Source organism: Mauremys reevesii, linkage group 10 (genome assembly GCF_016161935.1).
Source record: "Mauremys reevesii isolate NIE-2019 linkage group 10, ASM1616193v1, whole genome shotgun sequence".
Lineage (NCBI taxonomy): Eukaryota > Metazoa > Chordata > Testudines > Geoemydidae > Mauremys > Mauremys reevesii.
Window position 1 is genome coordinate 16,302,490 of NC_052632.1, and position 27,714 is coordinate 16,330,203.

The following is a 27,714-nucleotide window of genomic DNA, read 5'->3' on the forward strand; positions in this document are numbered from 1 at the left end:
CATGAGCTTTCCAGATTCATTTCTTAACATATTGAGGTTCTAATGGGAATTTGTTATGTCAAAAAGTAGCAGCTGGACTGATTTCTACACCAGAGGCTGATATAAATTGCAGCAGCAACAAAAAAAATCTTATTTAACCCCAAACCAACCCCCCAAAGATGTTACGCAATAATATGGGTGGGTCTCATTTAGTGTTAACTAATGCAAATTATTCCATGTAAAAAGTGTAATACAAACTGCAGATGTGATACTTAATTAGATCAATGTGCACATTTTCTTGTTATTTGAATATGCATTAAGCTGTTAAAGTTATGACTAACAATAGTACATTGCACTTTAAATCCGTATATCTCAAAGTGCTTTACAAATAGAGGATCCTGGTGAGTATTATTAGCCTCATTTTACTGATGGGGAAACAGAGGCACAGAGAAGTGAAGTGACTCGCCCAATGTTACCGAACAAGTCAGCATCACAGCTGAGAACAGAACACAGGTTACTGATTAATTCAACCATGCTGCCTCCCCATGCCTATCTAGCTGTGCCTAAATACCCTCTTTTATTCTGACGTGGGTGGATTAACTGAGTTCCACATGTTTTACTGTTTGTGGGGATTTTTAGGCAGGAAAGCATTCCATTAACAAAACAAAACAATTACATATGTACTTAACTTTAAGCATGTGTTTGGGACTTGTGCACATACTTATGTGCTTTCCTAAATCAAGGCCCTTTTTTTCTTTGTCATATGTTGTAAGAGTCAGGGCTTGTTCTGGAGCTTTTTTGCTTTAAAAAAAAACTATGAATTTTTTCACAGCAAAAAAAAAAAAAAATCCATGTTGGAAGAACAGAAATGGAATTTTTCAAAGATTTCCAGGGCCAGCTCCCCACACTCCTTGTAGCTCAGAGCCTGGGGAAGCCTTCTCTATGAATAACCCCAGTACCTCTCTCTGCCTGGCTTCTAGTTTTCCCAAGCAGCTGCTAACTGAAATGATCATGATTCTTGTCAGTTTCATTAATGTACACCTCTGAATAGCATCCCTGAAACTGACCAGACCCTTGTTAACTTCACTCAGCTTTTTGATAAAACTATGAGTAATAAGAGGAGATAGGTACTGGGATTTTTCAGAGAGAAGGATTCCATTCAACAAAAAAAGGAAACTAGAGGAGGTACAGCATTGTATGATTGCAGAGCTGGGAGGTACAGCCCTGCATTAGGATTAGATGTTGAAAGATTCCTTCAAAACTGAAACCAGAGAGCTTGGAAGCCCAGGGAGCCCAGTCTCTGTGCCAGTACACCAGGAGAGCTGCCAAGGAGCTGGGAGGTGGGCAGAAGAGCTGGCAGGAAACCAGGCAGGTTTCCATAAAAATTTGCATTGAAATCGACACGTTCCAACACAACATTCTGATTTCAATGAGTCGGCATTTTCTGATGGAAGAACGTTCCTTTGGAAAATCTCTCACCTAGTGCTAGTATGTAATTTGCGAAGTATTCTGGGATCCAGTTGGATGAAAGACACTATGAAGCAGAAAGATATTATTATTACTATGATAGAAAATAAATTATCCTAAACTCTTATAAAAGAGTATCACCTATCAAAATGCCTGAACCTCTTCAAGGCACCATATGTATTAGCATACTTCTCAATGATGGATAAAGGGACCTCTTTGCTTCTCATGAAAAGGCTATGTGCAGTGTTTGTTTTTCTTTTACAAAATTAAACAAACTTTGATGCAGATGGGGTCTTGTACTCCTCTAGCAGCTACATATTTCTCATCATATAGGTCTTTTGCTCAGGTTCTCTATTACACATTACCATATTCATTTTTCCTTCTTTTCCTCAGTGTTTGGTTTGGTTTCTATGGGTATTTGCCGGAGCGGTAGAGGACAGGAATATAATTCTGAGGCTGTCTTGTAGAGTTCTATTATACAGTGGAGCTGGCTTGGTGTAAAATCTACAAGCCTATAATTTTCAGGTGGCTGGTCTCTCTTTTGCGGCTGCAATTTGCCTGTGCAAAATTTGCACTCACATTTTTGCATCGCCAACAGAGCTGTGGGTAGAAATCTCAGTTGTAACATGCAACTTATGACTTACACCCATAATTCATTTGCTGACACAAAAGACATAGGTGCAAATTTTGCACCTTTTTTTCAAGTGCAATTTGTGCTTGTAAACAGTGAAGCTGAGCCCTCTGAGAAGCATTCCCACAGTATCATCTCCCTGTGCATACATTTTCTGTGCTTTATTGCACTGTCCGTGATCTTTGTGCTATTAAACATTCATAAGAACATTTCATTATTTTTAAAAATGTCCAACAAAATCCTCAACTCATCACATCATAATTAGCATTACCTGGCACCTTTGCTAGCACTCTCAGATACTAAGGCCTGAATGGAACATAGAGATTGAACCATTCTCTCAGCACTTTTTTTCCTGGTCAGGATGTACCTGTTCTGGCCCTAACCAGATATTCCAGCCAGTTTTACAACTTTAACCAGCACTAGAGTCACTAAAAGAGAGAGAAAGAAATCCCAGTTTAAAGCATATTGTGTAAATTGCATGGGTCAAGCTACAGACTTGAAAAGATTTATTTTAAATATGCTTTTCAATTTAACATAAGCTACATTCCATAACTTTCCCGGACCTGTACATTTTAATAAACAGAGCAAGAGGAAGATAAAAACAGGAGGAATAAACCCTGTATAATTGCATAACTTTCTTACTAGAGCTGGCCAGAAAACAGAATTTCTGTTCTGTAGGAAATTCCTACATTTCAAAATTTGTTTTCATTCAGAATTGGAATGAAAAGTCAAAATTTTCTGTGAAATGGGAAATGCCAAAAAATTTAGGATCAGCAACATTTTATTTCAATCATGTAAAATCATTTAGTTTCAGTAAGGTAAACACATTTCATTTAGATAATGTCAAAACATAATAATATATAACAATAAATATATAATTTTAAATATACTATTCAAATTAATACTGTGATATACTATAAAAGTATAAATGAAATTACTTGATATGATAAAGTTAAAACAAAATGTTTCAATGTTATCAAAATGAAATGAGAACGTCAGAATGATTCATTTAAACTTTCACCCATCAAAAATCAATATGCTCCTGAAAACCATTTCAATTTCAACTAACTTGCATTTTATGATGGAAAATGGTTATGCTGAAAATTTGACTAGTTTTTCTTAATTTTTCTAATATGCTTATTCCTTTACTTAATATTCATTTTATAAAGTACCAATTTTATGTCATATTGCTACTCTGTGGGATTTCTGCTCTGTTTTATTTTGATTTGGTACGCGGAAACATACAGTGGAAAAAATAATTCCTTTAATGAGTTATTTTTGCATTAATACGCTGGAGTTGTATTATTTTCTGAGGTTCAATCCTTAATCAGGTATTCCCATCTAAACGGCTTCAATGGATCTCTCTTTTGCAATTAAACACAGTCTTTTAAGTGGGCTTAGCTGGCCAAAGGTATGTGTTTCACTCCAGCCTGACATTCCTTCCTTATTCATGGCCAAGATCTACTTTAGCTAAACCACTTACAAGTCAGATGTGCCAGGCAGAGAATTTAACCTTAACAATTTGATTAATCCTATTTGAATTACAATGCTTTCATAAATCAGGCTCCAAGCAGAGCCTCTCCTTCTATGTGAGTTTGAAGGATAGAACAGTGCTTTTGTGTATCTTCTTTTCAATTTGGGATTTCATCCTGCAAATTCAGCAGAAACTAGGAAGAAGCAACACAAGGGAAGCCTCAAAAACATTTGTTAAAAGCACTCCTCTGTGCTTGGAGAGCATGGGAAGAGAATGAAAAGGTGAAGGAGAATTTAGTACAGCACTGCTCAGAAATAAACGCTGCAAGTCATAAGACATCACATGGTTGTTAGCAGACTGAAAGACTCTGTTGACTCAGTTTGTTCATCACAACTTTTCAGTAGTGTAGGTTATTGGGAGGGGAAATAGGACGAGGCAAATTATAACTCACTTTTTATATTTCTCTTCCAGGAAGATATTTAGCTGCTGAGGACTAGAGAAAGTTATTGGCGCTGTCATGCCACATAAATGGGAACACGAGAGGAAAAAGGGCAGCATCACCAGCTCACTGAAGATGGATCGACAGAGCAGCGTTGGGAGTAGGAAATCAAAAAAGTTTCGCTCCATTTCAAGATCACTTATACTCTGTAATGCCAAGAATACTGATGATGGGTCGAGTCCAGATGAGAAATGCCCTGATCCCATTGAGATTTCTACCAATTGGGATCAAGAGGAAATTGACAGTTGTCCTGGACTACAAGTGCTGTGCACTTCAGAACCGGATAACAGCACTCCTTATCCTCTTGTGATCACCAACGTGATCCAGTCCAAAGATGATGCAAGTGAGAGCTGCAAGAATATGAGAAGAAAGTTCTTCATCCAGGTAGGCAATTCACTGACTCTTTTTTTATTTCATGTTACAATGGTTTCATGAATCTCAGGGCACAGAAGACACCCCACTGATTCTCAGAGATCATGAGGCAGCAGTGTTCCAACTCCACATAAATAGCATACAAAATGTATTACACTCCCTCTTGGGCTACAGGGTCTCTCCACTGCACTCTGCTGACTGACATGCCATTGAAGTCAGTGGAATGTTAAACCCTACTCAGTGCATTCAGCAGCACAGCAGGTGCACTCTATCGGGAATGCAGCAGATCAGCTGTCATAATAGAAAGCTGTCATTACAGTACAGACCATTTTTAAACAGTGATCTTGTCAGATATTACAAGCTAAGTGAGGTGCAGCTGGGTTAGCACTATAGGAAACTATGATCTGTCTGAGTTTGAAGAGTGCTAGAGACTATGTTGCTAGAGATGTCACCTTCTTAATAGATATAAAAGTGAGACCCTAAGTACCTCTGGTCATTAAAAAACTGATGCTGCTTTTATGAAGAGGAAATGTAGTAACCCCACCATTCTGGCCATTTTTCAAATTGAGTGATTACATTCTGGACACCTATAATAAATCCCCTCTACAATTTCAGTTGGATGCTGCATATTTCATCACTTTCTGTCCTAAAGTGTTGTATATTGTTGCTGTGCTCAGTCTCACTCTCAGCTCCTCGCGCCTCTTGCTCCCAGCTCCTCACACGCACACCTCACAGACTAACTGGGAGGCTTTTAATTAGTTCCAGCCAGCCCTTGATTGGCTTCAGGTGTCCCAATCAATGTAGCTGTCTCCACTGCCTTCTAGAAGGATCTTAATTGGCCCCGGGTGTCTTGATTAACCTGGAGCAACTGCCATTTGGTTACCATGGTACCAGGGATTTGTTTTGCCTGGGGCTAACATACCTGTTCCTCATTACTTTACTGTAGCTATCTGGCCTTGCCCCGTCACAATACCTAGGTAATTTATAGCTGGTGACCTCCATGGTATCCTAATACCTATTACATCATATTCATATTAGCAATGCAAATATTGTCCTGTATGAGGGAACTGATTCCTTCGTATTAAATATTCCTTCCATTCATTTTTGCATATCTTCTTTAGCGATGGGCTCAAATCAAAACTTCATATCCAAATATCAACTAATATTTATGGTGTTCAAACTCTGAATCCAAATCTACATCATGCCGCTTGAGCTTCTCTCTAATAATCACAGCACATAGCCCAAACTTGACAAAAAGGGATTCAGGAGAATATAGTGCGCAACATTTCAGTCTCAAAATGGAGGCCCTCCCCCCTGCCTTCTACTGCATTCCAACGGAAAGAAAAAAAATGACAAATTGAGTCAGCCCCAAAAGACACACAATCACAATGGAGCTCTGCAAAACCACACCCTTCCTCCAGCTTGGAAACATTCCACATTCTGGCTGGTGATCTCACTCTGCAAATGAAAGGAGGCTGCTGGCCTCTGCCAGCCAAAGGATTCCTCTCTATCTTCCTTGCACAGTGCATTCTAATAATAATAGGAGCCATACCTATCTCCTAGAACTGGAAGGGACCTTGAAAGGTCATTGAGTCCAGCCCCCTGCCTTCACTAGCAGGACCAAGTACTGATTTTTTGCCCCAGATCCCTAAATGGCCCCCTTGAGGATTGAACTCACAACCCTGGGTTTAGCAGGCCAATGCTCAAACCACTGAGCTATCCCTCCCTACCTCCCGCCCACCTCATGTGCGTGTCAGAGGTTGCAGCTTGTCCATCCACAAACCCAAAGCACTCCGAGTTCCAATAACTGCTACCAGCTTCACCAGCATATGACTGCTCACCGTTTTACCAAAGATAGTTAAGTCAGAGAATCCAGGTGCCTTGAATTTACAGTAGTCAGGTTAGCTACTGCCGCTGGAGAACAGTTACACATTAATTCATCTTTAACAATGTAAGTGTTCCCTAGTGGCACTTGTTAACCTTCTGTATACAGGGTGGAATCATGGTGATGCCATCAAGTCTTCATTTTTCCTCCTATGAGCGCAGAGATGCTGGCATCATGTACTTTGATCTCCCTTCTCTGTCATCTTGCTGAGGCTCTGCAATATGCAATGAAGTGATTGGTACATCCCCTCTATGTCACACAGGTCTGTCATAACTGGCTCCTTCGTGCAGCATGTATTAGAGAGCCCTTGGCCCTCTCTTAAAACCTCTCTCCTCAAACATCCAGAAGAGTTGGTGATTTTCTTCAGGTCCCCGTGTGTCAGGCTCTCTATTCCTCTCTATAATCAGCTGCAGAAATTCACTGGTCAATGCACGGCCCATTCTCATTTCAGGGAATCAGAATCCATTTTTCTGTGACATTACTGGGGCACACAGCTGTGCCAGACTATTGCGTTAGTCCATCAGTTTTTTGCCTGGCAATACCTTCAGCCCTATGCCTACTGCCAGTGATGAGCTGCCAAAATTTTAACAACCGGTTCCCTATAAAAAGTTCTGATTTAAGGGGGGGGATCGGGGGAGAGGCTGGGGCAGGCGGAGACATACTTGTGGGGCCGGAGGCCCCTGCAGGGCCTGGGGCAAATTGCCCCACTTGCCCCCGCAGCAGCCCTAGAGCTTGCAGCCCCCTCCCCCCTTACCTTGCTGGCAGCTCAAAGCAACTCCGGAGCTCAGCTGAGCTGCCCAACTGATGCTGGTGGCTGGCCACGCTGCAGCTGGGGGGAAGTGGGGGAAGGGCTGGGGTAGCCTCAGCCTCCCCAGCTGGGAATCCTGGGAGCAACAGGATGGTCCGGCCCATGGACCAGAATTCTTTGTCCACCCCCTGGCCCTTTAACAACCGGTTCTCCATGGAGGTCTAATTTTAGCAACCGGTTCTTGGGAACCTGTGGGAACCCGCTCCAGCTCACCACTGCCTACTGCCCATGATACTGAAGGTGCGAACACCCTCCACAAAGACCTACTGAGGGTGTTCGCTGGAGAGGAGAAGTTGTTAAAATAATATTAAATGATTTACTGTTCATTGCATACAGATGTGCCAGATGTAGATGGAAATCCAGAGCACTGAACTCTCAAAAAGCAGTTCCTTCCACGCCCAGCAGTGGACGAATTCATGCTCCTGTCTGAGCCTTACCCTGTTAATTGTGTACGATTCACTAGTGTTCATACTGTGATTAAATTACACAGTGTTTCCAGCATCACTTTATTTCAGGCAACCAGTTTCAGGTACTCTTGTTGCAAATACTTGGCAAGTTCTATGTATCGACACAATACATATCATAGGAAGTGCCATGATCTGATTACAGCTATCATTTACATATTACATAGAAATAATTTTGATAACCAGTGATCGTAACAAGAATAATAGCAGTACTATAAGGGTCTTTGTCACTTGTCAAAGGAGAGCAGCTGTGAATAGATGGAAGTGTGGAAACTAAGGCAACACTTCTGATCTCTGGAAGACGTGGCTTGTTTTGTTTGTTGTGGTCTGGAGGGCCACACTAACAGCTTACAAAGACCCTGAGAATTGTATGTGACTTGCACCATAATCATAGAATCATAGGACTGGAAGGGACCTTGAGAGGTCATCTAGTCCAGTCCCCTGTGCTCATGGTAGGACTAAGGGCTTGTCTTCACTACTGGGGTAAGTCAACCTAAGTTACACTACTCCAGCTACGTGAATAATTTAGCTGGAGTTGACGTAGCTTAGGTCAACTTACCCCGGTGTCTTCACTGCACTGCTTCGATGGGAGGCGCTCTCCAGTCGACTTCCCTTAGTCTTCTTGAAGAACTGGAGTACCGGGGTTGACCAGAGAGGGCTCTGCGGTTGATTTAGCGGGTCTTCACTTGACCCACTAAATTGATCCCTGTTGCATCGATTGCAGCAGCATCCATCTCCTCGTAGTGAAGACCAGCCCTAAGTATTAGACAAACACCTGTAAGGATGGTTTAGATAACATGCTCTTTAAAATCTCTAATGATAGAGATTCTACAGCCTCCCTGGGCAATTTAGTCCAGTGCTTAACCACCCTGACAGGAAGTTTTGCTTAATGTCCAACCTAAAGTGCCCTTGCTGCAATTTAAGCCCATTGCTTCTTGTCCTATCCTCAGAGTTTAAGGAGAATACTACTACTACTTTGCTCTTATTTAACAAACAGAAATTGAGCACAATGCAACTAAGGACATTTTTTTTTGTTCCAGTGTGGCGATACTGATGTAGCCACACCAGTGCAACCCCTGGGGCAGACACTGGTGCTAGTATAACAAATGACTTGTGCCAGTGTAGATTCTCCTAGTTCCACCTTAGTGATTTGTACCATTAAAGCAACAATCGTGTGAGGTTGCATAGTCTTCACCACGCTGACATGTGTATTATTATAAAGTAGCAGAGAGTGCTGTGTATTAGGTTTGCTTCATAACTGATTTCTAAGCAAAGTCACAACATTTTCGGTCTACTGTGACAATTCTGATAACTGATACTGGGTGGCTGAGTTTCAAATGAATCCCGGGAACTGTAACTTGTGTAACAGTTTCACTATGGGACACTTATTCTGCTTATGAAAATAAACAAATACTTTGATGTAAATTCAAACTGAAAAGATCATGGAGAGGTTCTGACATTCTGATTACATTATGGTTCTAACTCATTTGCCTTTGCTTTCAAGGAGGAACATTCAAAGCACGGTTAGTCCCCAGTATGCATTTTGGGGATTATTTTAACCCAGCAAATAAAGTGTTAATAATTTCAGATTGCATGCTCAGTGATTAAACTGGGGTGTATGTAATTCTATGTTCCCAATGGGTAGATGGACCTGGGGTGAAACAAAGGTCCCTCACTGATTACTCCAAGGATTCTCAAAATGGGGGTCGCGAGGTTATTACCTGGGGGGTCGCGAGCTGTCAACCTCCACCCCAAACCTCGCTTTGCTACCAGCATTTATAATGGTGTTAAATATATAAAAAAGTGTTTTTAATTTTTTGGGGGTCGCACTCAGAGGCTTGCTATGTGAAAGCGGTCACCAGTACAAAAGTTTGAGAACCACTGGATTACTCTGTAGTTGGCATGAAGCTATGTTCTAAGTGAGTTTGATATTGTCTGAGACAAACTTCCCTATATCACTATAAAAATATACATCCATACAAAAAGTTGTCTGGAAAATGAAAATTGGTCCATTTGGAAAAGCCATGGAATGAAAATGCTTTCCAGATCTTCTAGATGCCTACATAATCTTTTTTATTTTTGATCGACTCTCATGGCAAGAATAGTCTGGCAGTATTCAGAGTATTCTTAACAGTATTCACCAAGAAAGGAAGGCATCTCAATCTTCATCTGGATGGGTCCTATGAGAAATCCTATGGCCTGTGTTATGCAGGAAGTCAGACTAGACTATCGCAAGGGGCCCTTCTGGCCTTAAAGTCTAGCATTGGTGAATCTCTGATGTCAGACAACAGAATCCTAAGAGCATTAAATATTATTGTGCTGGTCGGTAGCTGTCTGAAAATGCAGCTTTGGGAGGCTAGTGATAGGGGCTATTTTGACCTCTCTCACTCATTGGAATTCTCTTTCTATGTGTCACAAAAGTTAAGGATTTTGTTAAGTAAGTTCTACTGGGTGTGCTATGATCTTTCAACACATCCAATACTTAGAAGTGCAGATGACTCAAGCTACTGTGACCTTGGCTAAAAAAATAACAAAGAAAATGGAATGTCAAGCCAAAGGCTGGTAGCCTATAAGAAGTTACCCTGAGCAGGATGATCACTGGGAAAGAATGCGCCAATCTGAATGCGTTCGCCTGTCATGTGCTGCTCAAAGTAACTTCCTGGCTTTTCATGTGTGCACCAAACAGTAAGGATGCTGGTGTGTAAATAAGAAGATCTGCTTTATAGCTTCTCTGCTCTTGATGACACTTGATGCACTGACACTGAGGCAAAAGTTGTGGAAGGAGGGTATATCTGATAGGGCTACTGAGAAATCAGAGACAAAGTCAGTCATGGGGAGGAATGGGTGGGACCAGGGACATCCACTGTAGCAAGCAATTTTAAGCAGTAATCCCCATCTAGTTTATTCCCTTCTGGCTGCACTACATGATGATATGTGGCTTCTCTTGCACATCTCACCCTCACCCATGTTGGGCAGTGGCATGTAACACCCAATCACTGTAACAGTAGCCATGGCAATAAGGCTACTCAGGGAGAGAGGGTATCCAGGACAGCGTACAATGTTGAGGGGCAGGTTTTCTGCCCAACCACCAAAAGACTGGAGTCAGGATTGTCAGTGGATCATAGAGCTCCGTGTGGTTGCAGAACCATACCCCTGGCCTCTTCCATGTGGCCCTCGATCTCTCATGCCTGAGAGAAAAAATAACTCACTTTTTCTGCATCATCATCATCATCCTGGTATATTTTTTGTTAACTTCCCATTTTCCAGAAGAGGATGATTTGACCCATTCTTTGTGATGGGACGATTTCCATGGCAGAAGACTGTGATGTCTCAGAAACAGGGGTATGGCATGACAGCCAGACAAGGTTGGTTGGGAGGGAGGCTGTATTTATTCCTTCACTTTCTTCATGTGTGCTCTCTCTCTCTCTTTCCATCCTCTTCCTTCTGCCTTTCCCAGAAATGGGACTGTGAGATCAGAGACAGGTTCCCTCTTAAACTTGCTGAGTGATGTGACATGTAGGAAGTGGGTGATACAACAGGTGGGGCAGGTTCCCAGAAAAAAAACATGGCTAAGGATAGCTGATGAATAGACCGATTTGTACTGCGTGATCTGTTTACCTGTCTCTCTATCCATCAACTAGCTATAGCCAGGGTTTTGTGGGAACCTGAATTCCATGCCCCACTTGTTGCATCATCCCATTAATTCATGTGCCACTGATCTCATAATTTCACTACCGAGAAGGAGGGCAATTGGGAAGAAGGTGGTAAAACAGAGAGAGAAGGAGTAGGGCGGCCACCTCCAATGGCACAGTTCCACTAGCCCATGGATTTTTCACAGGTACCAGCTGGTACCTTTATTAATTGCAAAGGGAATTTGCAGACAGATGCTAGGAAAATAAATGGAATTTTGTCTAAAAGTTTTTAAAGGGCCAGTTCCTCAACTGAACATATCAAAATCAATGGAGCTCTGCTGATTTACATCAGCGAGGCCTCTGGCCCTATTTTTCAAAACTGACACAATATAATTTCTCTGGAAGAAAATTCAGAATGGCTCTATTCTCTTAATCGGTCATTGACTCAGAAATCACAGCTCTTTAGCATTCAGCAGGATACAGAAGCCTAATAGTTGCACTCACTGTTATATTGTTATTACTGTTTTTTAAACAGAGTCAATCAGGTTATCATCATATGTCAGGTTAAGTGATTACCCGACCTTCCTTGAACCATCCATGTGCAGCCATGTATTTCATTTCAAACAATCTAACTATTGAGAGTTACGTTCGGAGTGCACAAAAGTGTTTCCAGTGAAGTCGTGGTTACTCTTATTTCAAAACAGCATCTGGAAGGAGATGTTTCAAGACAGGATTCTCAACTAGAAACGTCTAATAAGAAAATGACAGAAAAGGAAATCTCCGAAATGGCAGAGAAAAAAATATCCTGAGATTTGGCCTTTGGCATGAAAAGAATGAAGAAAATTGGTTGCAAAATGAAAAGCGTGAAAGATCAGCTGAATCTAGACACAAAAGTTTCCAAAAGGTTCTTGCGATACTCGTTTGATTCAGACTTTTCTTCCAGACTGAGATTTTTTGCTTAAATCTAATCTTACTAACAGTGCACTATTGAAAGGCCTTCATTTTATTTGCATGCTTGGGGTCAATAAAATGTGAACAGATGTGAAATACATGTTTCACCAGCTTCATTAAGCGCTGTATGGCAAAGCTGCCTATAAGTGAAAGATTTTTTTTATTCACTGGCAACCAATATGCAATAAACATACGTTCCAGTAACGACTAGGTCAGGTGCCCTAGGAGGAACCCCCTGCCCACCCAGCAAACCTGCCAACTTGATTTTAACAAGTTCTCTACATTTGCCAGGCCTGGAACTATGAGTCACCTAACAAAACCAACAGGACACATTAAAGAAAGGGGCAGAACTAATAACTGCTCTGCTCTTGGAAGCACTAGCAGAGCATTTTTATATATAAAATAATAAATGAGACAGGAAATAAGACATTAAAGAGCAAAGCCCAAACAAATTGGCTGCTGTAACATTGGCCAGTCTAATATTTATTTTTTAAAGGTCAGCTTTTATGTCATGTTGCTATAACTTGGATATTAATATAATGATCTATATCCGGAACTCAAAACTGAAAATGACGACAAACACATACGAATTGCTACACATCCCTCCAACAAAAACTAATTTCTAATGTGTTTGACAGAAAGAGCTAAACTGAAAATTAACCAAGCCTGATGGGGTTAAAAAAGGGGATTTAAAACAAAAATTATAGCTGTTCTCTAGTATTTGTGAGACACACAACAGAGCTAGCTTCCATTTTTGCATTCTCACTGATTTAATGCATACAAATGATTGTGCCCAGAAAAATATCCAAACCACCTCTTATTATTATTATTTGGCATTTAAATAACAGTAGCGCCTGCCTTGAAATCTGAGTCAGGATAGTGTCCCCATTGCATATGTGGACAACACATATTGAGATCATTCCGGCCCCCAAAGAATTTACAATCTAAGCTTCTGATCTTGCAAAGAAAACCATGAGTCCACCTGCATGGAGCTCCACTAACTCAACTGGGAATCAAGCAGTTCTCCTTGCGGGATGGAGATCTAAGACCTGTACACAAGTTGGGGAACCCACATGTGGGTTTCAATGGGAGGAGGTGTCTCTGAATAGAGTGGAGCTTGAGACTGGCTGAAAATTTGCCCCAACGTGTCAAAAAATAAAATCCTCCAAATTTAAGTGCTCAACGCTGTAAGCCCTGACTTGTACGAAGAATCATTGCTCATGTGAGCAGTTCTGTTAATTTCAAAGGGGCTATTCATGGGAATAAGTATTTCTGTGAGAAAAGGTTTGCAAGATCCAAGCCTGAATTCTGAATATAAAATGAAACATTGTTCGGGCACCTCCTCAGACCATACGGCCACTACCACTTTTATCCTTAGCTGTCCCAGCCCATGGCACTGCCAACTGCACAAGCTTTACCAGGCTGTAGGTATTTGGCCATGAACCTAGTGCAAGAATCTCACCAGACCTTATGTTCCAACATCAGTTTTTGGAAGCAAGAGTGACTTTCATGTATGTTTCTATAGGCAAAATTTGGCCTTGTATTGGCATGAGTTTCTTAGCAGTGCATAAAGCCAAGTTAACAAAATAAAAATGGCAGTTTAACTCTACTGCCGCTAGCGGTTGAATATTATAACGTATTACTGGGATTCAATCTCTCATTCTTTTTCTTTTCTTCCCCCCGGGGTGGGTGGCTACTTCTTTCAGGACCATTAACCACTTGTAACGTAGTAAGGAGAAAACACTTAACTGTATCAATAAAACAGAGGGAAAAATACTCCACTGACTTCAAGTATAAATGTGTCCTAGCATATTTAACTTATTATTTCTGTCTCTCCCTTCCCTTCCAGTTGGCATGGGCAAAAAACTCACACATCCCTATTGTCAAAAATCTGTCAACTGCTCTCTTGCCTCTTCATGGCAAAACACATCGTACTATAATCTTTTCCTATGGTAATCAGAAGCCATTGCAGTCCCATGGAGAAGAATTGGTTGACATGTTTGTCTCACACAACAGCATCTACTCACAAGTGAGCTGCATTCAGCTTCTACTTTTCTTGTGCTTAGACATAATCTGGATCTAGGACCAAGAAAATGGATGCTTTTTTTTTTAAAAAAAAATCAAACTGTAAATAACAAATATACTTTGACGCAATAAAGAGTTTTTGTCTTCATCTTCCTGAACCAGGATGGCTGCATCTGGAGGCTTTGTATAGCCACTGGGAATGATGGCCTGGGGATCCGAGTCTCGAGAACCCCCAACTGCACTTCTGTTGGGAAAGGGTTCACAGTCAGCCAGGTGATCAATGGGGGTGCTGCCCACAGGTACTTGGTTTATAATTATTATTATGGACTAACTTGATGGTTTTTGCAGGATCCATCTTCTGACACTAGCTGCACTTTAAGATCTTAAATACAAAGGAACGCAGTGATGCACAGGAAACATCTTACATTGCACTGAGCTGAAGAAATGGTTACACATATTAGAAATAAAAGATGCAGCCATGCTCTGCTCTAACTCTTCTCAATGTTAATTGCAAATAAGGATTATAGAATCATAGAGGTGTAGGACTGAAAGGGACCTCGAGAGATCATCTGGTCCAATCCCCTGAACTCAAGGCAGGACTATGTAATAGCTAGACCATCCCTGACAGACGTTTCTCTACCCTTTCTTAAAACCTCCAATGACAGAGATTCCACAACCTCCCTAGGCAATTTGTTCCAGTGCTTTGTTACAGTTTTTCCTAATGTCCAACCTAAACCACCCTTGCTGCAATTTAAGCCCATTGTCTCTTGTCCTATCCACAGAGGTTAACAAAAACAATGTCTCTTCCTCCTCCTTGTAACAACCTTTTATGTCCTTGAAAACTGTTATCGTCCGCCCGACCCCGCCTTCTCTTCTCCAGACTAAACAAACCCAATGTTTTCAATCTTTCCTCAGAGGTCATGTTTTCTATACCTTTAAATCATCTTTGTTGCTGTCCTCTGGACTTTTTCCAGTTTGTCCACATTTTTCCTGAAATGTGGCACCTAGAACTGGTCGCAATGCTGAGTAGAGTGGAGAAATTACTTCTTGTGTCTTGCTTACAACATTACAGAATAGTGTTCACTTGTTTTGCAACAGCGTTTACACTTTTCACTCATATTTATCTTGCAATCCACTATGGCCCCCAGATCCCTTTCTGCAGTACTCCTTCCTAGGCAGTCATTTCCCATTTTGTATGTGTGCAACTGATTGTTCCTTCCTAAATGGAGTACTTTGCATTTGTCTTTATTGACTTTCATCCAATTTACTTCAGACCATTTTTCCAGTTTGTCCAGATCATTTTGAATTTTAATCCTATCCTCCAAAGCCCTTGCAACCCCTCCCAGCTTGGTATCGTCCGCAAACTTTTTAAGTGCACTCTCTATGCATTATCTAAATCATTGATTAGAAAGATGCTAGCTTGTGCATTGTACAAGATTTATGGTGTCCTCTTTTTAATAGCCCTTGGTAAGGGCCACCATGCTAGCAGAAGTACTGGAAGACATTATGGCCCTGAGTTCTCTTAAGAGAGCACAGTATACAGTGCTCTGCACAGCTTAGACTGGTGGGGGAAGAGGGCGGTCTTTGGGATGTTTTGTGCACTAAGCAGCAAAGAGTCCTGTGGCACCTTATAGACTAACAGATGTATTGGAGCATGAGCTTTTGTGGGTGAATACCCACTTCGTCGGATGCATGCATTTACAGATCCAGACTAACACAGCTACCCCTCTGATACTTGTGCACTAAGGAGTGCTAGCAGGGAGTCATCTGTGATTGTAGCCATCAGGGTGTTCAAGGTGGCAGGGGAAAGGAGAGATTTCATGTGGCTCCTTTGCGGGCGAGACACCAAGAACAATCTCAATTATGCTGTATTGTTTTTGGCTCTGAAATACTGTGTGTGTGTTTTTTTTAAAGGGATGGTCGTCTAAGCCCAGGGGATGAATTGTTAACACTAAATGGACAATCACTTAAAGAGCTCACCAGCAAAGAGGCTGAATCTCTCATTCAGTCAGCAACAGGCCTGGTGAATTTGGTGATTGCTAGCAAGGTAAGTGTGAGGGCTGTGCCCCACCCCACATCTCCATGGCAGTTCAACAGCATTTACCTGAAAGACAAGAGGAATCAGTGCACTGAACATCTGGAACATTTGTTTTTTCTCTTCTTGACAAACCCCAAAACCTCATGTGGTCTAAGTCTGCTAACCTTCAGTGTAAGTCTTCCAGGACAAACAGAGACTATGGGGAGCCATCAGCCCTTGGAAATTCTAGCTGGGACTATACAATCACTCCTTTCATAAGCACATATCCCACCCACTGGGTGTTTTCTATGTACAAACTGACCAAAGCTGGAGTGGATGAAGGGAAGATCCATGAACCCAGGACCTGGGCTGGGAAAGGGCCCAGGACCCACCAAGTTTGGATCCAAGGCTCTATAGCTGTGGGACCCACTGCTACAGAGTGCTAGGGTTTGCCGTGGGGATTGGAGAGCACGAGGTAGCACTCATAGGACAGTGAGGAAGGAGTATTACAAACAAGCCCTTTTTCAGTGGAAGCCCTTTGATTTTTTTTTGTGGGCGGGCCATTTGGATCCAGATCTCAGGGTTTGAATCTACTCTAAAGCACACATCTGAGGGTGCAGGTTGTATTTCCCTAATTTAGTCCTTGCTGCTTGCCCAGTAATCTGCCATATAGTGTAAAGGCATTAAAAAAAAATGAAGCCAGAGCTTTATTACATTTTACATAAATGTATTCATTTAAATTAAAACCCTGCCTCCATAATTTGTAGGAGAGACTCAGAATAAATGGTTGGACAGGGCATTCACTTTTTGATAAAAGCAAATGGCATATTGGCAAAAATTACATGACGACAGCGGGTACTGGACACAGTCTAGTGCACATTAAGGTAGTAGTGTCTGAAACGGGACTACATTAACGCAGACTAGGGAGCTTTTAGTGTGCGCCAGCAGGGTGCACCCAGGCCAATTAGTTCTCAAACTAGGGCCGCCGCTTTTTCAGGTAAAGCTCCTGCTGGGCCAGTTTGTTTACCTGCCACGTCCGCAGGTCTGGCCGATCGCAGCTCCCACTAGCCGCGGTTCACCGTTCCAGGCCAATGGGGGCTGCAGGAAGGGCGGCCAGCACGTCGCTCAGCCCACACCGCTTCCTGCGGCCCCCATTGGCCTGGGATGGCAAACCCCAGCCAGCGGGAGCTGCGATCGGCCGAACCTGCGGACGCAGCAGGTAAACAAACCGGCCCGGCCTGCCAGGGGCTTTCCCTGAACAAGCGGCGGCCCTAGTTTGAGAACCACTGCACTAGAATTTATACCCAGCTAGTACAGACTGAAGCACTGTGTAGACAAGCCCTAAGGCACCATTCCTGCAGTGAGTTCCATGGGGTATTTCCCTGCCTTGCATCTGCGTGGAGCCCCTTTGAAGTCAATGGTGTTTGCATAGGTGTTCATTGCAGGACTGGGACCTAAATGTTAATGGGGAAAAAAAAAGTTCAGTTATCTAGAGCCCGGGAAACTCACATAGCCAGTACAGGATTAGTTAGAGAATGAGAGCTGAAGCCTGCAGTCCTGCCCAGAGTGTGCCTCTTTTTAGCATCTTCATCCTGTACATTGTCCCGCACCCTGAGGGCTGTTAGACTTTAACCAGGAGTTTGTTTATTTTTCCTTTCAAAATCAAAGAGGACTTCTGATTTATAAGGCAGACTATATTTAACATTGATATTGTGGTAGCACCCAACAGCCTCAGCCAGGGTAGGCCCCACGGTGCACTTTAAAACATACATTACGTTGGCTGAAAAACAAAACTAAAAGTGAATAGAAAACATTTTTGAAATGAGATTCTGGAACTGGCTGCTTAGCCAAAAGCTATAAAATCAGTTTCGCAACGCACCCTTCAGACTCTTCTTTGTGCTTCTTATTCTAAAGAATTCACTAGGGGAAGCAAGCCGGAAAGAAGACGTATTCTTTTATGATTTGGCAATGGCGCCACCTGCTGCTGAAGAGGAAAGTTATCATTCATTGGCTCACTGTGATAGGATACCTCCAAACAGCTCTACTAAAACTAGACTTCAGGTAGTAAGTTACATCTTTTTGTTGGCTCTCGACATCTTATGACATATAGACCCTGCTCCTATACCATTTTGTGGCCTCCTCAACCCCTGCAAGGTTCCCTTGAGTAAAATTGGCTTGGCTTTTTATGCAAAGTGATAGTTTGTCACATACATGTGATTTTAACATCGCTATTTTCCCAATGATTTAACTGGGGGGGGGGGGGGTTCCATGCAATTAATACTTTTTTATAGTATGATTATACTGCCAACAGTTATCATTCTTTTAGAACTGATAGGGCTCAATACATCCTATTAATTGCAATAAATTGCATTGCCTAGATTCATAGATGGATGAAACTTGTTATTTTTAAAGTATGCTTAGAGTGGGGTTCCTAGTTTGATGGGAAAAGTAAATGATTACACCCAACTCTTTAACCCCAAAGTGATTTTGGTTGCCTGTCTTGGAACTCCTTGAAAGGGCCTGATTCTCAGAAAGTGCTAATCATCTACCCTCCAAAAATCAGGCCCCTTTAAAACCAAACCACTAGTCACATCTGATATTTAGACCAGCATATCTAGAGTTTATCAAGAAATGAAAATATCCTTGTAAATTTGTTGGGGGTGGGGGAAGAAGAGGGAGATGGTCTCATTTTTTACAGCATCCTGAATGTAACTTCTAAACTGCATGTATTTCCATACTAGTTCTCAGGTAAGTTACAAATTACTTCTGTTTTGAAAGAAACATTATCAAAGAAATCATTTAGAACCACCATCCCTCATCATTCCATTTATGCCAAATAAACCGCTTTTCTCCCCAAGTTCTGGGATAGAAGTTAAAATCCAGGCTGAAGTTTGTGCAAACTAAATTTTGAGAATTTAAAAAAAAATGGAGATTAACTTCCATGTTTTTTGTTGTTGCACTTAGTGAAGGGATTAGCACTCTCAGTAGAAACATAGCTGGTCAGATTTGTATTTAAAATATTCTGGGTCTCTTTTCAGGAATCCTCAACAGGTGTCTGTAATGAAAGGCCTGTTAAATTGGAAATACAAACTAATTGTTTTCTGCACACTAAAGCCAGCTGCCAAAGGACTCGCAGTAATTCAACCAGTAAGTTTCTAAGAGGAAATATATTCTCTTGGGAAATTTAAATGTATGAAACTTTCTCAGGTTATGATATCAGGATGTTGAAAGAAAGAGCTTTTTTTTTTTTTTTTTTTTGTGTGGCCAAGCTTTACTCTGGAGGGTTTTAGCTAAAGTTTCTTCTGTAAGACTCATGGTGCATGAAAAGCTAGTATTAAAAAATGGATTCAGATATCCATGCAAACTTATCAGTCATGATCCCTGTACATAAAAATTATGTATACACATAGACATGCACACCATTTTGTATATTTTAAAGGTACCCTGAACTGGTTCAGACTATTTTTTGGGGGGGATGCTTTGATTGAGTTTTACTAAAATTAACATTAACAAAAATAGTTTTGTAATTTAAAAAAATCATTTTAGATTTAAACATTCCTCTTAAGTGTTATAATTCCCAATGACAACATATACCAATACTTGAGAAACGGGTAGTGCAACTGACTATAAACAAGTCTTTAAAAAGGGTAAAATTTAGAAGTGTGCCTCCTGTCTGTGTGTTCCATTCTATGCATCCGAAGAAGTGAGCTGTAGCCCACGAAAGCTCATGCTGAAATAAATTTTTTAGTCTCTAAGGTGCCACAAGTACTCCTGTTCTTCTTCCTTCCTGATTTGTAGTCACAAATATGGGCACACCTATTTCATTGTGTAGCTATTTGCGCATACACATACACAGTGTGTGTCTGACGTTTTGATGTATGCTGGCTCCACTGAAGATAATGCCAAAACTCTCATCAACTTCCGTAGGACTGGGATTTCACCCACTGTGTTTGTGTGCAAAGATGCACATGAGCTTGATTTATAGGTTCAATTTTGAAGGTCCCTTCGAGAGATTGAGTGAAAATGCAAAAAAGGAAACAAGCAGCATAAATTCTGAGAAATAAATTAGATATTCAAAATTATTTATCTTTCCATACTCTTGAGTGTTGTTAGTAATAGGGGCAGTGGCATTTTTGAATGTATCAGTTTTATGTTGGGAATGTCGCTTTAACTCAATGTTAGCCTAACACTAAAACTACAGCACAGGAGTTATGTTAAATGTTTGCATTAAATGAGACATCTGGACATAGAGTTTATGAACTACGTTATGATGTTCTCTCCCTTTCTTTGTCTGTACACAGACAGACATCACACACGGTTACTTCGCTGACAGTGTAGTCTGAGTTTATCATTCTCCATAAAGTTTTAAAACCGAGCCCTTACTTCCAAAAATGAAAGATTTTCTGCATTTTAATGTCTTTTAGGAGACGTGAGAGGACTGTCTACTGTACTGCAATAACTGTATACAAGTTCTGGTTGTAATTCCTGGAAACAAAAATAATAGTGTTCCAGGGTACTCAGGTGGGCTGAGTACAGTATCTATTCTCTAATCAAATGCACGGACTAGTGATACATGTCCCCCATGTGCTTCATTGGTAAAATATTTTGTCATATGGAGATGATTATTCACAATGCTGTTGTCTGTTTTCCATTGAGTGTAATCAGCATGGCCTTTCAAGTGAAATAGTTAAAACCAACAATTTAGCTGAGTCTCTAGGAGACAGTTCACTTTTGTCCAGAGACCGTGGCAATGGGCACACTGGAAATGCAAAGATTGATATAAACAGCCAGAAAAGAAACTTTATGAGGAGGTGCAGTAGCTGAAATAGCTTGTAATAAAATGAAATCCTTATCAGATGTGCCTGTACACAGCATAGGTGAAGGCATAGAAACAATATAGCACGGGTAGCGGTAGTGAAACAGGACACAGCCAGAAAACCCAACCCTATACGCTGTATGGCAGCATGTTAAAGTTTTAAACAGGTAAATTACCTGCCCAGTCCCCCAGCACTGCATATTCCTTCTAGCAGACATGGCATAGGCCAGAGGGTGGTCATTGATGCAGCAGTTTATTATAGCCAGAAAGCCTGGATCAGGTTCCGGCCTCCTATGATTGTTTGGCATAAGTGACATGAACAGGAGTACACTCCAGTGATTCAAACTGTGAAAGTCTGTAACAGCTAGAAATGCTATCCTCATCCGGGTACAAGCTGCTGATCTTCCTCCTTATGGCTTATGCCAGGAGAACCCCTTTGTGGACACATAGTCTAGCATTAGGTGATTGGGCCTGATTACCCCCTTCTAAGACAGCTGGGGTTGCTGTGTCCTAGAGGGTCTCACCCCTGGGGAAGTGTAGGTAGTGTCTGCACCACTGTCCTCCTCAGCTGTTTCTCCCAAAGATGGAGCTTGAATTTGGAGTCAGGGGTTCATAGGATCCTACACTGGCAGAGGCTGCCCTGGGGATATGCTGAGTCAGCACATCCCCTCCTTTCTCTCCCTCCCCCCACAACTTGGTCAGCACCACTGTGGTAGCACAGGCTGGGTGCAAGTCCCTACGTGGAGCAGAGTGGTGTAGACATGGTGCATCAGTGGGCAGATTTTCCACAACCAGGGGCCTTGTGCTCAGGGTTTTGCTGTGGAAAAAAGTACACATCCAACCAACGGTCTTTTGAAAACCTGTAACAACTAAAAAAAATCTACCGAACAGTGAAGTCTGTTAGGTTGTGGAATAGTCTTCCAATGAAAGTGGGGAAATATGTGTAATAGTCTCACCCTGCATTGGCAGAAGGAAGAATTGGCTGAGCTAACAGGTCTTTTCATCTGTATCTCCTTTGATTCTGTGATAACTGTCTCTATGTCTTCTTTACTTTGGGGTAATGTGATTTTGCTCTCAGTGCATCATGTGATGCAATTAAGTTGCTCCCTTGTAACGAGCCCCTGATATGGAGAGAGAGGGTTATGGATGCCGAAGCTTGTGCATAAAAGTGAATGGAATGTGTGTGCAGCAGGCAGTCTTTGAACAAGGCCCTGTGTGTCTGCCATGCACAACTGTCTCTATTAGCTGTGTGTGCCCAGCAGCTGATCATGTGAAGTCACTGGGTGCAACTGAAGCTTGTGAGGTTTGGTTCCTAATGGTGGCTCAGGGAATCCCATCGCTGCCTGGGACAGTTACATTTACAACTTGAAAAATCTTTCTAAACAGAATTTATTGAGCACCTGGTCAAGTGTTTGATGCAGAAGTATTTGAAGCTAATGCTCATGAAAAATACGGTGTCATGCCTTCTGTCTCCTGTAGGTGTAAATCCTTACTGGATTGGGGAAATTGACTACCCAGCGACAAAGAAGTCAGCAGCATATAGAGACAGACAGCCCCATTCTCTTTACAGTAACCGGAAGTCACTCTCTCAACAGCTAGACTGTTTGGTAGGAAGAGGTCCGGTAAGTGCAACAGGAAATCACACACCACTAGAAAGTTACATTCATCAGGCTCAACAAACAAGAACACTCCAGCTAAGTTGCACTTAGTTTTCTTGCCAAAGCTTTCCCACCTTAGGGGCCCTGCCACTGGAGACTGCGCTAGGGATACAATGAATCAGTGCATCTCTCAGTCACTCCAGCCGTGCTCCCTGCCAGCGGGCCATCCCAAGTGAAAGGGTTTGTGCTGCCTCAATCTCCCCATGGTGAATTTTCTGCCTACTCCCCCCGCCCCCCCACACACTTGCGCAAAGCCACACTGAACTGACGGTGTGAGGTGCAGGTTCAGAAAAGGAGGAAAGGTTCTATGACAGCACAGCCCCTCCATTGTCCTTTCTCCAGCAGCTGCCGCCCCGATCATCCCCGATGCATGTTTTCCAGCTACAATGGATCCACAGGAGAGTGGATGCTGTTGCCCCTTTCCTTGTTCACCCCCATAGCCCTCTCGTCTATTTGGAGTTAGCAGAGAGCACTGCCACTGCGACAGCAGAAGAGGCCCCCTGAATGGCTGATCCACTCTGCTGGCCACAGCTAGAAATTGCAATGCTTCTGCACCTTGAAGAGCCTTACACAGGGGCATGGATTTCAACAAACTCTGTATAAACTTGCACATATCTCAGGTCCCCAGGGTTTTGACAGAGATGTACCTTTCACTGAGTATATTTTTGGCACTGCACAGCTATCTCCCAGATAGTCACATTCTTAACTCTCTCTCTATGGTACTGCACGAATAAGCTTCTTCTTATGTACAAATCAAGCCTCATTTCCTGACATACACAGAAGCTGAATGCTTGACGGGTGTTCCATACATTAGATCCTCATGCAGCTGTTAGTTTCACATCGCTGCATAAACAAATTTGTAGAAAACCAGAACTCTCAGCTTCCCTGCACATGCTTCTGGCCCTGCTGAGCTTCATGCATACGTAGCATTAGATAATAACTTGATTCAGTGCTTAAATGAGCTTCGTGCTAATGTTCATCTAGGGAGTCTTCATTATGTATGTAACCTTTCTGCCAGCTGGAGTCGGCAGCAACAAGGTTCAATATCTAGGGGTTCCTGTGAACAATACAAAACAGAAGTGGCTTGAGTCCCCATTTAGTAATCTGGGAAAACTAAACACCACCCCTGGGCACCTCTAAGAGGCAATATCTCCCCAGTTGCAAGCATTGAGTCTGTGTATAACAAAAGAAAAACTTGTATTAAAAAGGAAAGTGAACCAAGCATTCATTTGAGAAAACACCACAACCACCACTCAAAAGCATGTGGCCATAAACAAACACCCACCCCCAGTACTTTGGGCGGTGTCCTTTGCCTCAGTTTCCCACTGTGTGGTGTGAAACTCCAACAAATGAACATCCCTTCAACTCGCCCTTCCCCTTTCCCTCCGCTGCTCCCCACTCACAGTTGGTTGTCCTTAGTCAGCAAAGACCGGGAGTTCAGAGGTGCATTCACATGGGTCCATCCATCACTCTTGGTGGGGGATGGGGGTGGGCAGGGCATCAAGCCATGCCCTAGTTGCTGCTATCTCTGCCATTGCTGGCCGCTTGCTGCCACCACTCATCTCTGCCACTGCCATCACTGCCACTGCTGCTTGCCGTGTTCTGGGGTTCCCCAACTTAGTCCAGCTCTTAGTGATTTCACTGGGTAGCAGGGAACCTCGGTGCTGCTCCCTCTCCATGTCTTTCACTGCAACACTGTCCCCACAGCATGACCAAAGCTTAGCTCCAAGACCTGCTCATCAGCGGTTTCAGCTCTAGTAATCACTGAACAGAAACAAGGCCTCTCAATTGAGTCCAATCAGCTCTGTCTTTAAACACGGGAGAGGGGCGGGTCAAACGGTAGCTAGGACTCTTTAGGCAGAGTGCACACCGTCGGGTAGGAGCACCAGTCCCCATCCGCTCTCATTGTTAGTGGGATTTGGCATCCTTACCCTCTACTTAGCAAGTTAGTACTGTATGCCTTGACTGAACCTAGGTTCTGCTGCCCTTTACTCATACAATAAGGATACCCCTGCATTCAAAGTGGGTTGTAACCCAAAACCAGCCAAAATTGATCACTTTGGCAAAGCAGCTTTGTTTGCTGAACACCTAGGCAGAATAGGTGGGTCTGTGCAAATACGGTCTGCCCCAACGTCTTTCTCCCCAGTTCATCACTGGATGTCAGGGTAGAGCTCATTAATACCCTGCTTACAGGTATATCACTACAGATACAGACTCATATTAAAACTGGTCATGCCTGATGGGCTGGAAACAAATTAAGAAATCTACCATCTATTAAACCAGGCCTGCACAACTCGTAAAGCAGCAAGGGCCATATTACTCCAAAGAAAACAGCTGAGGGCTGAACACCCCCGGACCTGCCAAACCCCACCCCCAGCGCCGCCAAGCCCCCCTGAAATACTTCCCCCCCTCCCTGCACCGCCCGTCCCGCAGAAACAAACCCTCCTTCCCCAGCACTGCCCCACCGGAACAGCGGTATTGAACCTTGGTAATATGTTATAGCAGGCCCCTAAGGTAGTATAATTAAGGTAAAAGAAAAATGTCTTTTTGCTAGAAGTAGAATAAGATCTTCCCCCAACTTTGTAATCAATTGCCCTGTTGAATGAAGAGGTGTGACTGAGGAAGGCATGGAAGGCAGCACCTCCAGACAGCTGCAATCCCTGGAGAGGGGACAGGAGCCAGACCAGATCAGTAGAACAGGTCAGCCACTGACTCCTCGCTCGCCTCCTCAGCGCCCCACTCCCCCCCGCGGCTGACCTACTCACCCCCCGCCCACTCACCACCTCAGCCCCCCCACCCAGCCAGCTCGCCTCCTCAGCCCCCGCCACTGCCCGCCCGCTTCCGCCACTGCCCGCCTGCTCGCCTCCTCCGCCCTCCCCCCCCCCCCGGCTCGCATCCTCACCTCCCGCCACTGCCCACCCGCCCCTTCAGCCCCCTTCCCTCACCTGCCACTTGCCTACTCACTCCCCACAGGCTGCACAGTGAGCCCACCTACTCACCCCCGCAGGCCGCACAGTGAGCCCACGCGTTGTGCAGGCCTGGGGGAAGCAGACTACTTGCAAATTGGTTATCAGCTTCTCACTGAATATATCCAGGCAAAACAGAGCTACTTCCTTCACTGTTTGGAAGAATTTTGTACTACTACTTAATCACAGGACATAGCTGTTTACATCCTGGAAGCGCTTATATTGGCATGAACTAATAGTTGTACAACAGCAAGATGCTATAGGTAAGTTTATATTATTTTCACCATTTGATGGCAAAGGAAACAGGCAGAAAAATGGTGACAAAGATACAGAGCTAGTCAATGGCAAAGTCAGGACTGCACAGCGAGGTCCTGGTCTGTGACTAGACTGAACCTTGAGGTGCTATAGTAATAGCAATAAATAATAAGAATAGAAATCCGGAGATGATCTGGATTCACAGTGCTGTACTCAGGCCTTTACACAACAGTGCTTGTCGTGACCCAAATGTCCAAACATAGAATCATAGACTTTATGGTCAGAAGGGACCATTATCATCGTCTAGTCTGACTTCCTGCACAATGCAGGCCACAGAATCTCACCCACCCACTCCTGTATCAAACCCCTAACCTATGTCTGAGCTATTGAACTCCTCAAGTCGTGGTTTAAAGACTTCAAACACATAATTCTGGCATGGGAATAACAAATGCCAACCCAAATGATATGACTCAAATAGTAGATACTATTAGAGAGTACTTCTAGGGTCTAGATTCTAAATCTGGTTGGATCACTGTAGCTAGACAAGCATAGAAATGATTTAAGCAAGTTCAAAATCAAGCCCATACTCTATAAGGACCTCAGGGTTTTAGCTGAATATCCTATGCATCTGAAAAAAGGCTAAAGTACCAGGCAATTCTGTAGCCCATTGGTTCCTGGATAAACGAGCTATCTGAATCATGCAAATAAATATTTAAAAACCCAGCACTTTCTGCTTGTGGGATCTCTGTTGTTCCATTAAGACTATACTCTCTCAGAGCAACTGCACACATTCATCTGGTATGTACAACAAATGCCTGGCACTGCATTAAAACTATTTTTCTTTTTACAGGCGGTTTCAAGACCTTCTAGATCGCTGAGCACTGCTCAATTAACGCACACGTCTTGTGGCTCACAGGCTTCCGTAATATCAAACATTGTTTTGATGAAAGGCCAAGGGAAGGTGAGATGCTCATAAACAGATTACTAGTCATCTTCCCAGGTGTACATATCAAATGGGGAGCGAATGGTGCAGGGAGGCTGGTAAGGGGACAGCAAGCCTTTCACCTCTAGGTTGCCAGCTCCAATCTGGGCCTGGGCAGCCAGTGACTAAAAATCACCATCCTCTGCTGATTGTTTGGTGGTCTGTGTCGTGTGTTGCTGGTCACAGGCCAGTTCCTAATGGACATATGTCCATATCACACAATCACCACCAGCAGCTGACATTCATTGGCATCCTTCTTAGCAACGAGGGGCACTGACTGACTAGGGTGTGGCGACTGAATTAGCCTCTCCCTTCTAGAGATGCTCCCTCCAAGTCAGAGCTGAGAGACAGTGGTGGACTGGCAGTGTGGGGAAGAATGCACTGCCTGTACCGTATCTGACCTCCAGGTAAATAAAGGACTGCAGCCTCCAGAACCTTTTGATCTGTCACCTTTCACAAACACCAAACATTCACACAGCAAGATTAAAGCTGAACTCTATCCTGTTAGGTGCTGACTGCTCTCAACTCCCAACTGATTTAATACAAATTGAGGGAATTCAGCACCTTGCAGGATTGTCTCTTTAGTGTAATTTGTCTTCAGTTCGATTCGGATTTTGCAGTAATTCATAGCACACCTCCTGTACTCTAAGTGAGGGCTCACTCTCCATGCACATGCATATCTGAGGCTAATGGGAATTGCATGTGTGCACAGTAGCTAGAGCATGTTCTCCATGGCAACATATTACCAGCTTTGTTTATATCATCTAGTTAAACTCTGCCTTGCGGCTTGCATCATCCTGATTTGTTAAGCCAGGAAACTCCACAAGATGCAG

At 43.0% G+C, this 27,714-nt stretch overlaps 1 protein-coding gene and 1 long non-coding RNA gene across 2 annotated transcripts in view; one reads left to right on the plus strand and one right to left on the minus strand.

Annotated features, from left to right (window-relative positions):
* The first annotated feature begins 4,055 nt into the window (after nucleotides 1-4,055).
* IL16 (interleukin 16) overlaps nucleotides 4,056-27,714 on the plus strand; it is a 46,903-nt gene continuing 23,244 nt past the window's right edge. The window contains exons 1-7 of the mRNA XM_039492970.1: nucleotides 4,056-4,434; nucleotides 14,350-14,486; nucleotides 16,102-16,234; nucleotides 18,119-18,268; nucleotides 19,243-19,351; nucleotides 22,500-22,642; nucleotides 26,750-26,860. Of these exons, the coding sequence (XP_039348904.1) occupies nucleotides 4,069-4,434; nucleotides 14,350-14,486; nucleotides 16,102-16,234; nucleotides 18,119-18,268; nucleotides 19,243-19,351; nucleotides 22,500-22,642; nucleotides 26,750-26,860 (1,149 nt within the window). The 5' untranslated portion in view covers nucleotides 4,056-4,068. The remainder of the gene's footprint in view (nucleotides 4,435-14,349; nucleotides 14,487-16,101; nucleotides 16,235-18,118; nucleotides 18,269-19,242; nucleotides 19,352-22,499; nucleotides 22,643-26,749; nucleotides 26,861-27,714) is intronic.
* LOC120373914 overlaps nucleotides 8,130-27,714 on the minus strand; it is a 34,781-nt gene continuing 15,196 nt past the window's right edge. The window contains exons 3-4 of the long non-coding RNA XR_005585798.1: nucleotides 16,168-16,291; nucleotides 8,130-8,335 (exon numbers count right to left, since the gene is read on the minus strand). This is a non-coding gene — a long non-coding RNA (uncharacterized LOC120373914). The remainder of the gene's footprint in view (nucleotides 8,336-16,167; nucleotides 16,292-27,714) is intronic.